At 51.0% G+C, this 16,940-nt stretch overlaps 1 protein-coding gene across 3 annotated transcripts in view; it reads right to left on the minus strand.

The window, feature by feature from the left end:
• LOC147749132 (solute carrier family 26 member 10-like) overlaps positions 1–16,940 on the minus strand; it is a 490,027-nt gene that overhangs the window by 317,815 nt on the left and 155,272 nt on the right. For all 3 annotated transcript variants that reach the window (XM_086966525.1, XM_086966535.1, XM_086966516.1), the window contains exon 5: positions 5,345–5,497. In XM_086966525.1, coding sequence (XP_086822651.1) covers positions 5,345–5,497 — 153 coding nt within the window. The remainder of the gene's footprint in view (positions 1–5,344; positions 5,498–16,940) is intronic.

A 16,940-nucleotide genomic window follows, 5' to 3' on the forward strand; every position in this document is an offset into this window, starting at 1 on the left:
TGGTGTGGAGTGCAAAATAACGATGGATTTGGGCCCAGATCTTTGGACTGGGTTGAGTGTGTGACATTGCTCCACATTCGGTCCATCACCTGTTGTGTTTGCATATTCCGCCCTAAGTGCGCTGGGGATGCCCAGACGTGGGTCCCAGGCACTCCACACCACTGGAGTCAAGCTAGCCGGGCTGATGAGAGGTGTTACCTCGAAACCGGTCCGGTCCTCGGATGCTTGATTCCGTTCTGGGAAGGACATGGCTTTTGTAGTTCGGACTGGACTGTTCCCATGGGGCACAGGGTCAGAGCTGATTTGCATATCGCCATTTTCTAACCCAGGGTGGTGTGGAGTAAAAAATAACGATGGATTTGGGCCCAGATCTTTGGACTGTGTTGAGTGTGCGACATTGCTCCACATTCGGTCCATCACCTGTGATGTTTGCATATTCCGCCCTAAGTGTGCTGGGGATGCCCAGACGTGGGTCCCAGGCACTCCACACCACTGGAGTCAAGCTAGCCGGGCTGATGAGAGGTGTTACCTCGAAACCGGTCCGGTCCTCGGATGCTTGATTCCGTTCTGGGAAGGACATGGCTTTTGTAGTTCGGACTGGACTGTTCCCATGGGGCACAGGGTCAGAGCTGATTTGCATATCGCCATTGTCTAACCCAGGGTGGTGTGGAGTGCAAAATAACGATGGATTTGGGCCCAGATCTTTGGACTGGGTTGAGTGTGTGACATTGCTCCACATTCGGTCCATCACCTGTTGTGTTTGCATATTCCGCCCTAAGTGCGCTGGGGATGCCCAGACGTGGGTCCCAGGCACTCCACACCACTGGAGTCAAGCTAGCCGGGCTGATGAGAGGTGTTACCTCGAAACCGGTCCGGTCCTTGGATGCTTGATTCCGTTCTGGGAAGGACATGGTTTTTGTAGTTCGGACTGGACTGTTCCCATGGGGCACAGGGTCAGAGCTGATTTGCATATCGCCATTGTCTAACCCAGGGTGGTGTGGAGTGCAAAATAACGATGGATTTGGACCCAGATCTTTGGACTGGGTTGAGTGTGTGACATTGCTCCACATTCGGTCCATCACCTGTTGTGTTTGCATATTCCGCCCTAAGTGCGCTGGGGATGCCCAGACGTGGGTACCAGGCACTCCACACCACTGGAGTCAAGCTAGCCAGGCTGATGAGAGGTGTTACCTCGAAACCGGTCCGGTCCTCGGATGCTTGATTCCGTTCTGGGAAGGACATGGCTTTTGTAGTTGGGACTGGACTGTTCCCATGGGGCACAGGGTCAGAGCTGATTTGCATATCGCCATTGTCTAACCCAGGGTGGTGTGGAGTGCAAAATAACGATGGATTTGGGCCCAGATCTTTGGACTGGGTTGAGTGTGTGACATTGCTCCGCATTCGGTCCATCACCTGTTGTGTTTGCATATTCCGCCCTAAGTGCGCTGGGGATGCCCAGACGTGGGTCCCAGGCACTCCACACCACTGGAGTCAAGCTAGCCGGGCTGATGAGAGGTGTTACCTCGAAACCGGTCCGGTCCTCGGATGCTTGATTCCGTTCTGGGAAGGACATGGCTTTTGTAGTTGGGACTGGACTGTTCCCATGGGGCACAGGGTCAGAGCTGATTTGCATATCGCCATTGTCTAACCCAGGGTGGTGTGGAGTGCAAAATAACGATGGATTTGGGCCCAGATCTTTGGACTGGGTTGAGTGTGTGGCATTGCTCCACATTCGGTCCATCACCTGTTGTGTTTGTATATTCCGCCCTAAGTGCGCTGGGGATGCCCAGACGTGGGTCCCAGGCACTCCACACCACTGGAGTCAAGCTAGCCGGGCTGATGAGAGGTGTTAACTCGAAACCGGTCCGGTCCTCGGATGCTTGATTCCATTCTGGGAAGGACATGGCTTTTGTAGTTCGGACTAGACTGTTCCCATGGGGCACAGGGTCAGAGCTGATTTGCATATCGCCATTGTCTAACCCAGGGTGGTGTGGAGTGCAAAATAACAATGGATTTGGGCCCAGATCTTTGGACTGGGTTGAGTGTGTGACATTGCTCCACATTCGGTCCATCACCTGTGATGTTTGCATATTCCGCCCTAAGTGCGCTGGGGATGCCCAGACGTGGGTCCCAGGCACTCCACACCACTGGAGTCAAGCTAGCCGGGCTGATGAGAGGTGTTACCTCGAAACCGGTCCGGTCCTCGGATGCTTGATTCCGTTCTGGGAAGGACATGGCTTTTGTAGTTCGGACTGGACTGTTCCCATGGGGCACAGGGTCAGAGCTGATTTGCATATCGCCATTGTCTAACCCAGGGTGGTGTGGAGTGCAAAATAACGATGGATTTGGGCCCAGATCTTTGGACTGGGTTGAGTGTGTGACATTGCTCCACATTCGGTCCATCACCTGTTGTGTTTGCATATTCCGCCCTAAGTGCGCTGGGGATGCCCAGACGTGGGTCCCAGGCACTCCACACCACTGGAGTCAAGCTAGCCGGGCTGATGAGAGGTGTTACCTCGAAACCGGTCCGGTCCTCGGATGCTTGATTCCGTTCTGGGAAGGACATGGTTTTTGTAGTTCGGACTGGACTGTTCCCATGGGGCACAGGGTCAGAGCTGATTTGCATATCGCCATTGTCTAACCCAGGGTGGTGTGGAGTGCAAAATAACGATGGATTTGGACCCAGATCTTTGGACTGGGTTGAGTGTGTGACATTGCTCCACATTCGGTCCATCACCTGTTGTGTTTGCATATTCCGCCCTAAGTGCGCTGGGGATGCCCAGACGTGGGTAACAGGCACTCCACACCACTGGAGTCAAGCTAGCCGGGCTGATGAGAGGTGTTACCTCGAAACCGGTCCGGTCCTCGGATGCTTGATTCCGTTCTGGGAAGGACATGGCTTTTGTAGTTCGGACTGGACTGTTCCCATGGGGCACAGGGTCAGAGCTGATTTGCATATCGCCATTGTCTAACCCAGGGTGGTGTGGAGTGCAAAATAACGATGGATTTGGGCCCAGATCTTTGGACTGGGTTGAGTGTGTGACATTGCTCCGCATTCGGTCCATCACCTGTTGTGTTTGCATATTCCGCCCTAAGTGCGCTGGGGATGCCCAGACGTGGGTCCCAGGCACTCCACACCACTGGAGTCAAGCTAGCCGGGCTGATGAGAGGTGTTACCTCGAAACCGGTCCGGTCCTCGGATGCTTGATTCCGTTCTGGGAAGGACATGGCTTTTGTAGTTGGGACTGGACTGTTCCCATGGGGCACAGGGTCAGAGCTGATTTGCATATCGCCATTGTCTAACCCAGGGTGGTGTGGAGTGCAAAATAACGATGGATTTGGGCCCAGATCTTTGGACTGGGTTGAGTGTGTGGCATTGCTCCACATTCGGTCCATCACCTGTTGTGTTTGTATATTCCGCCCTAAGTGCGCTGGGGATGCCCAGACGTGGGTCCCAGGCACTCCACACCACTGGAGTCAAGCTAGCCGGGCTGATGAGAGGTGTTAACTCGAAACCGGTCCGGTCCTCGGATGCTTGATTCCATTCTGGGAAGGACATGGCTTTTGTAGTTCGGACTGGACTGTTCCCATGGGGCACAGGGTCAGAGCTGATTTGCATATCGCCATTGTCTAACCCAGGGTGGTGTGGAGTGCAAAATAACAATGGATTTGGGCCCAGATCTTTGGACTGGGTTGAGTGTGTGACATTGCTCCACATTCGGTCCATCACCTGTTGTGTTTGCTTTAATATAACTGCAGCCTGGTGCAAGGCAGGCTGGACTCCATCCCATTTCCTAGCTGTAGTACCACTGCACCAGTTGCACCACTGATAGCTACGCCCCTTCTTTTCCCTCACATTGACAACTCTATCAGAGAAAACATATTTTGAGTGGTCCTCATGATTCTCTTTCCGCCTGTTAGTCTCACGTTGTGAGTTTGACTCGCTCCAAATTAAACCAGTGTATGTGTTACTTTGATTGTCACTCACCCTAATGGACATCATTTAGTTGTTCCCATGGGGTTGCAGCTGCGACCCTTGTCTTCCCCGTTGCAACCTCTGGTACTGTCTTTGCGATCCCTGGCCTTAGAGGGGGCAAAATCAGTGTCATGAATACAGGGGTGGATTCGCATTCATGATCACCTGCCTGATTTTCATTATACTAATAGTGAATAATATTCTATTATTGACTCTCAGTGTAATAAAAAATGATGCAAACTTAGAGCCTTTAGTGGCACATGTGGTAAGCAAACCCCATTTTTAGTGTATGTTGTATGCATGCTTGTCAGTGAAAGTGCGCTTAAGTGAGAGAGAGCGTACGTATGTGTGTGTAAGTGTGTCTTTATGTGGAAGCATGTGTGCGTGAGTTAACGCGAGTGAAAATCACATGACATGTAGTGAGTGAGATTGTGTGAGACCGAGGCACAGGTTTTGTATTCTTTGATACAAGGCAATCCTGCACCAAAGTTGTGTCAAAGGAAGAGATAGAGAGCACTTTTCTAAAAAGATGTTGTGCCTTTTTTCTCTCCCCATGTGCTGGCGCACTTTCGGCAGCCATGCACCAACGCTCACACCCTTGGCCTAAAGTGCAAGGGTATGTGCATTCTCTGAAGCATATGTTTTGCACTGGAAGGGGCCCCTTCCAGCACAAAACAATGCTTTAAGGCTTTTCTCACTTTGCATGTGTGCTGTACAATGCAGTGTAGATGCAAAGTTGGGAAAACAAGGAGAAATGAAAATGTTTTCCTTGTTACGACTACCTCAAAGAAACATAATATTTCGGCAAAAATTCTTGTCTACCAATGTTTGTAAACAGGTACGGGCAGCAGGTAGCTTACAAGCTCCAACTCACTGGTATGTTATCCTGTTCAAAGGGAGCATGGTCCAGCCACTCAGGCTGGATGGGCACTTTTGGGTTTCGACTAAGTGTAACTTTCATAAGGGTAGTCTTAGTGATGGCAGTGACCAAAAAACAAAAGACTGGAATGCGGCCCAGGTAAATCCCCAGTGACTGAGAATGATTCAAGTGTCCCAACCATACATTTTTCTTTTTCTTTTCCACAACACTGCTGATGCTACTACAATGAACAAATTAGTGGATGTATACAGCTTGAAGCAAGGAGCCAAACAAGCAGCTTCTTCATTACTCCCAGGAGAATGGTTAAACACTGGATTTATTGGTAATACATAATCTTTTGTTTATAAGCATAGGTCTGGGATTAGAGTGTATAAGATTACCAGTATTATCTTATCTGCAGTGCTGTGTGTAGTATAGGATCTACAGGTTCCTGTTGTTTCTGAGATCCTAGATAGAAGTGCAGCTTTAAGCACGGCTGTGATACCCACCATTGCAATCTCCCCTGGGATGGGTGTCCGCAGCTTGCTCCGGAACCTTGTGTTGATTTCCTTGATCGGTAACAACACCGCCAGGCAGAGGCAGGAAATGAGGAGCTCTGCTATGTTTGTCATGGATAGCGCTTTGAAGACTGAGGCCAAGGTCTGGAAAAAGAGAAAGACAGAGTTAATTACTATGGTTGTAGGCAATCTAGTTCCTTGATTCCGAAATTTACAACCTTTTCACCTGAGGAAGCAGGGGAGCCCTGTGAGACACCACTACACATGGTGGTGGGAGATGAGACCGGATGTAATCAGAATAAATCTTGTACAAAACCTTCAAAGGTCTTCATCATGTAAGTCTTAGCTAGCACCACGTCATGTAGCAGCGTCACTCTGGGGTTCCTACTGTACATTCAGGAACTAAAAAAGTCTAATCTGCATCCAGTGCGTGAGGGGGAGACCTACTTGTCGATGAGGAAAAGCAGATGGAGACAGGCTTTTGGGGAAATGCAAATACTGGAAGCCAGTGTTGGGGCTGCGCTCATTCTCCAGTACTTGCTTGGTCAGTCCAGATCAGCTTGTCATCAAGAAGAGGCGAGGGCCGCCTCTGCCGTGCAGCTTTGCTGCTGGCAGTTAAGATGGTGTAGAATTTTTCTTTAGCAGTACCCCTGCACGTCGGTAGGTAGCGTTGCTCGACTCTGCGTTTGTCATTGGAGTAGTGGTCGCAGGAATAAAGTTGCAGTATCTACTTAGACACCACCTCTGTGTGCTGACGTCAGTTCTTTACAGGACATTCCACTCCAGAAGCGCAGAGCCATGCAAGACACTGACCACTGGTGCATAAAACTAGGGCCCTGAAAGGGAGTTCCTTACTCTAAAAGTCAGTTCGCAGAACGGGGAGAGGAATCTATAGCTATAACTAATATATGTTTCTTATAGATATATAGTTACGGAAGGTAAGTAACTTGTTCATCTAAAAGAGACTATTAGTTATGGATTCCTTACCTAGGAATAGATACCCCAGCAATACCAACCCCGGAGGTGAGTCTGGGAACCAAGTTCATACCAGGAAGTCCTGAAGAATGGAGCGGTCAAAGAAGCCGTCTCTCCGGACTTGGTTGTCCAGGCAATAATGTTTAGTGAACGTGTGCAATGAAGCCCACGTGGCTGCCTGGCAGATGTCATGAAGGGGGACTCTACGTCCCAAAGCAGTAGTGGCTGCCGTCGCCCTCGTGGAATGGAGCGCAACCCTACTGGAGGTTCCTTTTTCGCCAAGGAATAACAAATTTTAATGCAAAGAACGACTCAAGAGATGGCTCGTTTTTGCACGGCCCTACCTTTCTTGGTGCCCACGTAGCCAACAAAGAGCTGATCATCCACCCGAAATTGTTTTGTGCGATCCAGATAAAATGAAAGCGCACGTTTTGGATCCAGACAGTGGAGCCTCACCTCCTCTTTAGAAGGATGCGGGCCGGAAGACGTTGGGCAAAGTGATGGACTGTTCTATGTGGAAAGAGGAAACCACTTTGGGAAGAAAAGAAGGTTGAGTTCGAAGGACCACCTTGTATGGATGAACAGCAAGGAAAGGAGGCTTAGAAGAAAGGGCCTGAAGTTCACTCACCCTTCAAACAGAGGTGATGGAAACCGGAGAAGCAGTCTTTAAGGTCAAGAGTCTGAGAGGACAATTATGTAGCGGCTCGAAGGGAATGCACATAAGGTAAGTCAGAACACGGTTCAAGTCCCACTGGGGCATTACGAAAGGAATGTGAGGAAACTGGTGAGTAATCCCCCTAAGGATATGATTTACAATAGGGGATTTGAAAATAGAAGGCTGATCAGGAAGGATATATGACGGTACAACGCGTACCGTCACAACGCATACCTTTACAACGCGGCCGTGACAACGCAAGTCGTTACCACGACTTGCGTTGGGGGGGCGCGGATTTCGAATAGTTTAATTTACTATTCTAACACCAGTCCCCGTGGACCCTAGGGAAGGTGTTAGGATAGTAAATTAACTATTTTTAGACCTTGAGCGCCCTCTAGCGCAAGTCGTGGTAACGACTTGCGTTGTCACAGCCGCGGTGTAAAGGTACCGCGTTGTGAAAACATCGTTGTAAACGATGTTTACCGATCAGGAAGGCAAAGAAAGGCCGAAATGACCGAAAGATAGCCTTGAAGGTGCCCAGAGCAGAGCCCTGCTGGGCCAAAGAAAGCAGGAAGAGGGGAACCTCAGAAAGGGGGGCAGAAAAGGGATCCACAGCCTTTTGCTGCACACCATGCCACAAATGGGTTCGATCTACAGGTGGATACTGTTTTAGTAGAGGGACTACTGGCTGCCAAGATAACATTACAGTCTTCAGGAGGAAGGTCAAAAGCTGTCAACAGTCACCGCTCAATCTCCGCTCAAGAAGATGGAGGCAGGACAGGTTCGGGTGGAGGACTGTCCCCTGCTGCTGTAACAGAAGATCCTCCCGAAGGGGCAGTCTGATCGGGGGATCGATGGCCATGTTCAAGAGCTCGGTATATCAGACTCTTCGTGCCCAGTCCGGAGCCACAAGAATTACTTGGGCCCAGTCACGCTTGATCCTCTTCAGAACTCTAGGCAGAAGTGGTAGAGGTGGAAAGGAGTGTAGAAAACCGCAACTCCACTTGCGATGAAAAGCGTCGCCTAGCGAGTGCCCCTTGGAACTTCCAACATGCAGAACTGCTGACATTGCGCGTTCTCTTTAGGTGACAAAGAGATCTAACCAAGGTTCTCCCCACTGCTGAAAAAGACCTTGCACCACCTCTGAGTGAAGACGCCATTTGTGATCCATCAAGCACCGGCGGCTGAGTTTGTCCGCCCTGGCGTTCAGGGAAGCTGCCAGCTGTTGAACCACCGGGGATATGCTCTGATGTTCCAGCCACTTCTAGAGACAAAGGGCCTCCTGACAGAGGGTCATCGACCTCTCTGCCCTGTCTGTTGTAATACCACATGGCGGAAGTGTTGTCTGACAGAGGGAAGGAATGCCTTCAGTGCAAGACAAATCACTCCAGAAGGTTGATGTGGAGCCTAGATTCCGCCGGAGACCAGAGGCCTCTGATCTCCGCCTCTCCCATGTGGCCCCCCCATCCCATGAGTGACGCATCTGTCACCACTGTGAAATCTGGGTGGGGAAGGGAGAGGATCTGCTGTTGACCCAATACTGGTTCGTGAGCCACTACTGCAACTGATGTGCAGTCCACGCCAAGATCTGGACGACATCGGACAGATTCCCCTGATGCTGTGCCCACTGGAACGTCAGGTCCCACTGCAGAGCCCGCATATGCCACCTGGCATGATCCACAAACAGGATGCAGAAGGCCATGAGGCCCAGAAGCTTCAGGGTCATTCACACCGAAATCCGGGATAGAGGCTGGAACATTGGTATCATAGCCTGAATACCCTGACTTGATGTTCGGGAGGACAGGCCAGACACTGCACTGTGTCCAGAACTGCTCCGATGAAAAGGAGCTTCTGAGAAGGGTTCAGGTGCGACTTTGGCATGTTGACTGCGAATGCAAGAGGTCCACGGTAGTCTGGAGGTGGGTGACGACAGCTTGGGGCAAGCTCGCCTTCAACAACCAGTCGTCAAGATAGGGGAAGACTGAAACCCTTCATCTTGCCAGATGAGCTGCGACCACCGACATCACTTTCGTAAACACCTGAGGGGCGCTGGTAAGGCCAAAGGGGAGCACAGTAAACAGAAAATGCTTGTGGCCTACCGTGAACCTTAGGTAATGTCTGTGTGCCAGCAGGACGGGGATTTGAAAATAAGCATCCTGCAAGTTCAACGCTACCATCCAGTCTTGAGGGCACCTGAGTCAACATCAACATTTTGAACTTCTCCTTCCGGAGGAAGAGGTTGATGTCCCTGAAGTCCAAAAAGGATGCAGGCCTTTGTCCTTCTTGGGCACCAGCAAGTAGTGGGAGTAGCAGTCACAACCTACTTCTGGCACAGGGACTCGCTCGATGGCTCCCTTGGCCAAGAGAGCCGCAACTTCTTGACTGTGAAGGGCCAGGGGATCCTCCGACATGCGATGGAATGTAGGTGGCATGGAGGGAAGGGTAGTCTCGAAGGAGAGGGAGTAGCCCCTATGAACTATCTGCAAAATCCACCTGTCTGACGTGATGTTGTGCCAGTAGGAGAGGTGATGGCCGATCCTGCCACCCTCTGGCAACTGGTGGCCCTGAAAGGTTGGACTAGGAAGGTTTGGAGGCTGCTGCAGAGGGGGCACTGGTGGACAGGCCTGCCCACTGGCCCCAGACCCAAGCCTGTGGGTCCCACGTCCTCGGCCTTACAGAGGCTGGACAGCCTGCACAGGCCTGTGGCTCTGGTCAGAACGTGGTGGGGCACCCCTTCCATAACAAAAAAGGGGCAAAAAGCAGACTGCTCTGGGGGAGAGGTGGTAGCGAGGCCCAAGGATCTGGCCATAGCTCTAGGGTCTTTGAAGCGCTCAAGCGCATTGTCCGCCTTGTCATCAAACAAGCGACGGCCATCAAAGGGCATGTCCAAAAGAGTCAATTGGACATCGCCCGAGAAGCCAGTGGACCTCAGCCAGGCCTAGCATCTCAGGGCTACCGGCGTTGAAATCATCCTGCCTAGCGAATCTGCAGTGTCCAGCCCACAGCGAATGGCGAACTTTGCCGTATCCCTTCCACCAGCGACCGCTCGGAAGAGTACAGCCTGCGCCTCCTCCGGGCACTGTTGCAGCACCTGCGCAACAGTGTCCCACACAGAGTGAGGGTAACAGCCCAAGAGACATATGGTGTTTACTGACCGCAGTCCAAAGCTGGCGGAAAAAACATCTTCTTCCCAAAATGATCCAGCTTCCTGGATTCCCTATCTGGGGGAGTAGTAGGGAAAGCGCCTTTGGACGTTGAGGCTTGGACCACCAAGCTCTCAGGGGTAGGGTGCTGGGAGAGGAAAGTGGGGTCACCCGGGGCCAGGCGATGGCATTGGGCAATTAGTCTATCCACAGGAGCCCCTGTGCTGGGCTTGGACCAGGTGCCCAGAAGGATGTCTTTGAAGGCCTCATTGAAGGGCAGCAGGGGCTCCAAAGAGGCTGCTGCTAGTTGAAGCACCTCAGTCAGGAGGTTAGTCCTGACTGCCACCATAGATAGCTCAAGGCCCAAGGCCCCAGCTGCCCTACGCAACACTACAGCATAGGACCTCCCTCCTCCATAGCCATGGTAGGGGGAAAAAGCGGGCCAAAGGTTGGGGATCTATCCAGACCACTGGCCTCACCCAATTCCTCTCTCCAGTGCGGCTCTTCCAGCTGGTCTGCCAGAGGGTAAATAGACCCCTCCTTGTCCTCCTCACCCTCCACTGGCTGCCACTCAGGGTGATAAGGAATGCAGGATAGAACTGAGGCACAAAAGTACTGGTCGGCGCGGGTACCAGCGTCGGTCGACGCCGGTCCGGCTCTGTTTGCATGTCGAGGTGGAGGCCGGGATCGATGCCGGCTTGGGGCACATCCAGTGCCGGAGGGGACAGAGGTGTGGGCAATGGATTTGTGCCGGAGGAGGTGACGTAAGGTCGAAAGGAGCTGATTCGGATGCAGGCCTGGATCCCTGGGGCCCCTGCGGTACAGGTGCCAAGGCCGCTGGCATCAAAGGCCTAGAACCCCCAGCCAAGTGCGCGGGGCCCAAAGGCGCGCCGGCGGAGTCTGGCTGCCCAAAAATGGAGTGGAGGGCTTTGGAAAAGCTATGAAGTTGGGCAGGGTTCGCTCCGGATCCCGGGAAAGGAGAAAAGGGAGGGGTCGACCCAACTGGCTCCGTGGGCCGAGCCGGACGACTACCTTCCGCATCTCGCGTCGCGTTGGCCGACGAACAGGGAGATGGCGAAGAGCAACAGTGCTTCTTTGCCTTCTTCTTGTGCTTCAACTTACCCGAAATGAAGACTTCGAAGAGGAGTGACGGTGGTGACCTCCCTCTTGACCGGAACCTCGAACGGCACGGAGCTGACTGCTGGGCATCCAGAAACTTTCAGGAGCACTCCCGCAAAGACTTTGGGTTCATCGCCCGTCAGTTGGAGCACAACTTCAGGTTGTGGTCGCGCTCCAGGCACACGAGATGTGGGTCTGTGACCGACATCAACTTGTGACAGGAGTCACAAGGTTGGAAGCCGGTCCAACGATGTGACATCCCTTACACCAGGAGTCGAACAACTAGAAAAAAGAAGTGGAAAAAGACTAAGGGTACCGCTATCTTTGGATCTGCACTGGCTGGTGCAGAAAAAAAGAAAGAACTGACATCACCGCGCAGGGGCTGCGTCTAAGTAGGTACAGGCACGTCATTTCAGCGACTACGAGCCAACGATGAACGCAGAGTCGACCGAAGCCACCCACCGACGCGCACGGGTACTGCTAAAGAAAAATTCTCTGGATCCAGTCTGACGCCTGGGGGTAATTCTAAGGTAAGTAATCCATAACTAATAGTCTCTTTCAGGTTTACATTTTATGTGGTCTTTGAAAGCTGTGTCAGGTGACAAGCACTGGTTTACTCACTTCAGGATTGAGCACAATCCTCATTGAAATCGTCATTAGATGCTAAAACTCCACAACTAACAACCGCATGAGAGCTACATTAATTGTTTACAAATCAGACAAGCCTTAATTGTTCGTTACAACTTACAATGGTCTGATATTGACCTTAGGAATGTATCTTAAGCATCATACATTCTAATAGTGCCAAATGTATTAGATGTCTGCAGCCAAAAAATAAATGATGTGCCATCTCATAGATGTGTTCAACTAGAATTATGAGTTTAATATAGAAATATGTGTGATGAAAGACCTTGGTCAGTATCAACCTTTCGAGACACTGTGGAAGTGAAGTGAAGTACTTCACACCACACTTCTGGCATTTCTTGGCATTCCAAATAACTAGTTTCACTATTACCTATTGTATAAAAATTGAAAGGATGAGCTAGCCTTGTCAAGATTCACATGCAGGAACTATCAGGCAGATGCATCAAAGTTATGTTTGCGAGTCCTTAATAGCGAATTTTAAGGAATCGCTTTTAAAGACTCGCAAAACGGGATGCATGTAGGGATCGCAATGTTATTAGCGATTACTACAGATTCCTTATTTGCGATTCGGTAATAGCTAATCGCTAATAAGGAATGGCTTTCCCATTCATTCTTATGGGCCTAAAGGCCCATAGGAATGAATGGGAAAGCCATTCCTTATTAGCGATTAGCTATTACCAAATCGCTAATGTTCCGCTATTTCAAGGGTGCCAGGGTGTCCAAAGGACAGCCTTTAGCACCCCTGAAATGGACCTGTGCACAAATGTTACACACACACATGCCCTAAGGGCATGTGTGTGCGCAACATGTAACTTTGAAAAATGCACAAAAGTGCATTTTTCAAAGTTTTAGCAAATTACCACGAAGTTCAACTTCATGGTAATTTGCTCCCCCTATTAGCGAAATCGCTTTTTTTGGGGTTTCATGCATTGCATTTAAGGAATCTCATTTTGGGATTCCTTAAATGCAAGAGCAATTTAAGGATTCTCTATTTAGAGATTCCTTAAAAGAATCTGCCCGTTTGCTCCCGGTATTTTCTTTGATGCATCTGCCTATAGTTCATAAAAGTAGTGTGTGGCCAATTTTTAACTCACTGAGTCATCTTGCCAACATTATGGCATTGTTCTTCTATTTTTGAGCCCACTTCAATCACATTAGTAGGTTACAGAATTTACCCTTAAGATATTGCGTGGTAGAAATGGGCTCTTTCTGAAATATCTACTTAAATAATACATTTATATGATATTCTTTGCAGCACAAATCAAAGAAAAGCTATTCTTGTTATCTGAAAGCAGATTGAATAATACTTTAGTCGGCTTCATTCAGTGAATATGTTCACGTAATTATTTTTAGATTATGCTTGTTGTTTTTTCTGTATAGACTTATATCACTTGTATTTTCCTCCCCTAGACCTGATGATGTCATTGAGTAAGTTAATCCCACTTGACGATACACGTGTTGACTAGCTGGAACATATACTGTTAAGAAGCACAGGATAGGGGGCGTGGTCAATCGGGTCACGATGGTGGACACGCTTTGCTGAGCTCACAACCACATCGCCGAATCGGCAGGAATCCTCGGTGCTGGTGGAGATTTCGGGCTTCACCCTTCCTTTCGTTACTCCACCCACGCCAGGAGGAGTATCCAGACTGATTCTCGGCACAACCAGGCACCCAACAGCAAACTGCAACAGAGGCCTCTATCAGGCCACGGGCGCGCGGCCTAGCTCAGGCCATGCAGAAGGTGGGCCTCAGAGCTGCACGATGACCCATGCCTCTACACTCATCACCAACGCTGGCTGCGGTGGTGGCGACCTCCCCATCCAACTCTCTAAGGCCTGGGGACTAGCAGTGGGGGAGAGCTTAACAAGGGACCTAACCGCAGAGGAATACGGGAGAAGGGGGCACACAAAGGAACAGCAGCCTGTGAGGGGGAAAGCAGGTGCCCTTGCCTTCCCGGTGGACTCTCCATTAACCGGGCTCCTTCCTCCACCTTTGGGTTGACCGGATGGCTGAGACTGGGCTTGCAACCCCCTCCCCCCCCCCCCCGAGGCTCAATTGATGACACCCCAGCCATGGCCCTGGTCTTCTACTTTGACTGGTCCCCCACTGTATGGGCTTGGGGAGAGGGCCCTGCCTGCTGCCCTTTATCTTCGGAGCAAGGACACGGACCCCCTGAGGGACATTGCCACACTATGCCTCCCCATTCCTCAGCCCTTCTCTTACGTTCACCACCCTGGGAACTGTAGCCTGGCTGCTCTTGCTGCCCCCATTTGGATTTGTGGGGGTCAAGCAGGCTGGGATGGGGCAAGCAAGATTCTTCAAGGCCTGCACATGTTATCTTGAAAGCCCATCCCTTCTTGTTCTTGGTGCTGCATAAGCCTGGTGATTGGGTCAATACCGGAGGACCCAGAGTCTCCTGGTTGCCTACCCTTGATTTGAGGAGAACACGATCCGTCACCCTGTAATACCACCTTCAGGACTGCCTTCTCCCTCCCCCACTTACCCATGGATGCACCTGAAACTTACCAGTTGGTTGGGTTCACCTCCTCTAGTTCACATGGCCACCATGGGCCATAATAAACCCTAGACCCTTAGTCACAGACCAGGATTGACCGCTACACAGCCCCTCCACGGCCGCCCAGGGATCCTTAAACTTGCTGAACTGACCTGCCTTGCCTCCAAACCCTGAAAACACCGGCGTTATCTTACAGACCATCCAAGCCTTGTGTTCTGCCCTAAAAACCAATATTAGCGAGTAAGGTAGTGGTGGGTCATGGAAACGGGGCCCGAATCACTAAATTGGAGGACACGTCAGGGAGCTCAAGTTGACCATCCATCGCCTTTCAATGAAGTTGGAGGCGCTGGGCGCCTGAGCTGAGGATGCCAAGGGGTCAGGCCCGCCGATGAAACTTGTGCTTTGTGATATTCTCCAAAAGAGTGGGGGGGGGGGGGTCCGGTCATGATAGCCAAATTCCTGAACTGCACTGACTGAGACACTATACTTCGAGGGGTCTGAGGGATGGGGGAACTCCACTTTCAGGGAAGTCCTGTGATGATCTTCCTGGACTAGACCTGTGCAGTGCAACAACGGTGCTCTATGGCTCAAGGTGCTCTATGACTCAAAATCTTGGTTCTTCTTGACCCCAGTGGAGGTCCTCACCTGGGCTATGGAACAACCTCCACTTAAATGCAAAGCTCCATCGCCCCCAATGGGTTCTACTTATGCAGGGGGAAAGAAGCCCCCACCCCCAGGAAGTGCATGCGATCGACACAGCAGGCCGCCAGAACTCCCAAAGACATCCCTCTTCAGTCCCCTAAAGGGGGGTATGTAAAGGTCCATGTCGCCCTCCTCGACTAGTGGCTCTCTGAACGACTGAGGCCCTCCAGCTGTTGCCTGACCTAACCTTGTCACTTTGACTGTCTCCTTTCCACATTGCTATCACCAGTACCACTGTATCCTTTTATCATCTCTTGTTCAGTTGGGTTTCTTTTGACTTGTTTCTGCATAGTAGTTGGTTGTTGTGTTGTGTAACGAAGCAACAGATGTTTCTGGGGTGGTAGTGTGGGGTGGGGAGAGTTATGTTGGGGTGTTCTACTGCTCCAATGGTTATGCATTCTGTTCTGCTTTTTCTTTCAGTTGCTTGCTGACCATCCTACCCAATCCCACTTGCCCGCTCCTTTAGAACTCATCCCCTATGATAAATTCTGTTGAGTTCCTCACTACCCTCTCCTGGAACTTTAATGGCCTCATCAATAACAAAATAAAACATGGGAGTGTGTTCCAGTACCCTTAAACACCACACCCCTCTCGTTGTGCTCCTGCAGGAGACCCACCTGCTTTACAATGCCTGCCCCATCCTACAGTGAGGGGGATACACCCTGGTTTACCTTGCCAGCTATGCTGCCACCTCTCAGGGGGCACGGCCATCCTCCTGCACGAACAGCTCTTCCTGCTTGTCATAAGATCCCATTGTGATTCCTGGGCAGCGTTGTCCTCCTGGAGGGGGTGTGGAGGGCATCCACTGAATGATTGAGTCTGTCAACATCCCCCAATGATTGTGTCCCATGTAATGCAGGTGTTTTCACCCTTACTTCTTCAATCCGTCCCTGGTCTCAGCCTCCTGGGCTCTATGCTAGACCCCTCAGATGGACTGCAGTTACCCCTTTGCACGTCACACATATGACTTGACAGCATGGGCCTTCTCTTTGGCTCTGTCCGACCCATGGCCTGTTGCACCCCAGGCTAAAGAGTTTGCTTTATACACCCACTCTCACAACTCCTCTGCCCAGCTTGATTATATTTTTATACCGTCCATGGATCCTCCGACTCATGCTGACAGACCATGCTCCAATACCACTGGTCCTCCGGTCCTCTAGACATCAGCAAATATGCCATTGGTGCCGTAGCGCATGGTGGCTGATAGCCAACTCAAACTCAGTTGATTCTACTACCAAGCTATGGGAGAATCTGACGGCAACCCTCTGTGGCCAGGTAATACCATACTATTCAGCTGCCCGGACCTGCAGATTCAAGGAGGCTGTGTTCCTCACACACAAACTGCGCTCGGTGCCGAAGGCCCATGCTGCAAATCCTAGCGCCCAGCTGAGACATGCCATGGACCTGAAGAGGCTGGTGCTTTGCCAGAAGCAGCAAGACATTGCAACCTTCCCACACCTTGGCTCATCAGGTAGGAACTAGGAGATGGGGAATGAGGCTGGAAAGCTCCTACACTGGCTAGCAAGTAGGGACTTGGCCCTCCACCTGATTCCTGCCCTGGGGATAGAGGCAAGCTGAGAGGTGTCAGAATCTCAACTGCTTGCCCAGGAATTTGCACGCTACTTCTCACACCTCTAATCCAGCTGCCCAGTGCCCAAGGACAAGCATCTCAGTGCCATAGTGCTCCTCCCCAGCCTGTCTGACCCCAACAAACAGGAACTGGAGGTGTTGCGTGTTTATCTAGGTTCCTGATCGATACTGTGACCTTATGCCCCTATTCGGCTATAAATCCATTTATTCCCTATATTGGCATAACCGTTCAAGTGCGATA

The sequence above is a fragment of the Lissotriton vulgaris genome, chromosome 1_1 (assembly GCF_964263255.1).
Source record: "Lissotriton vulgaris chromosome 1_1, aLisVul1.2, whole genome shotgun sequence".
NCBI classification, from domain to species: Eukaryota; Metazoa; Chordata; class Amphibia; order Caudata; family Salamandridae; genus Lissotriton; species Lissotriton vulgaris.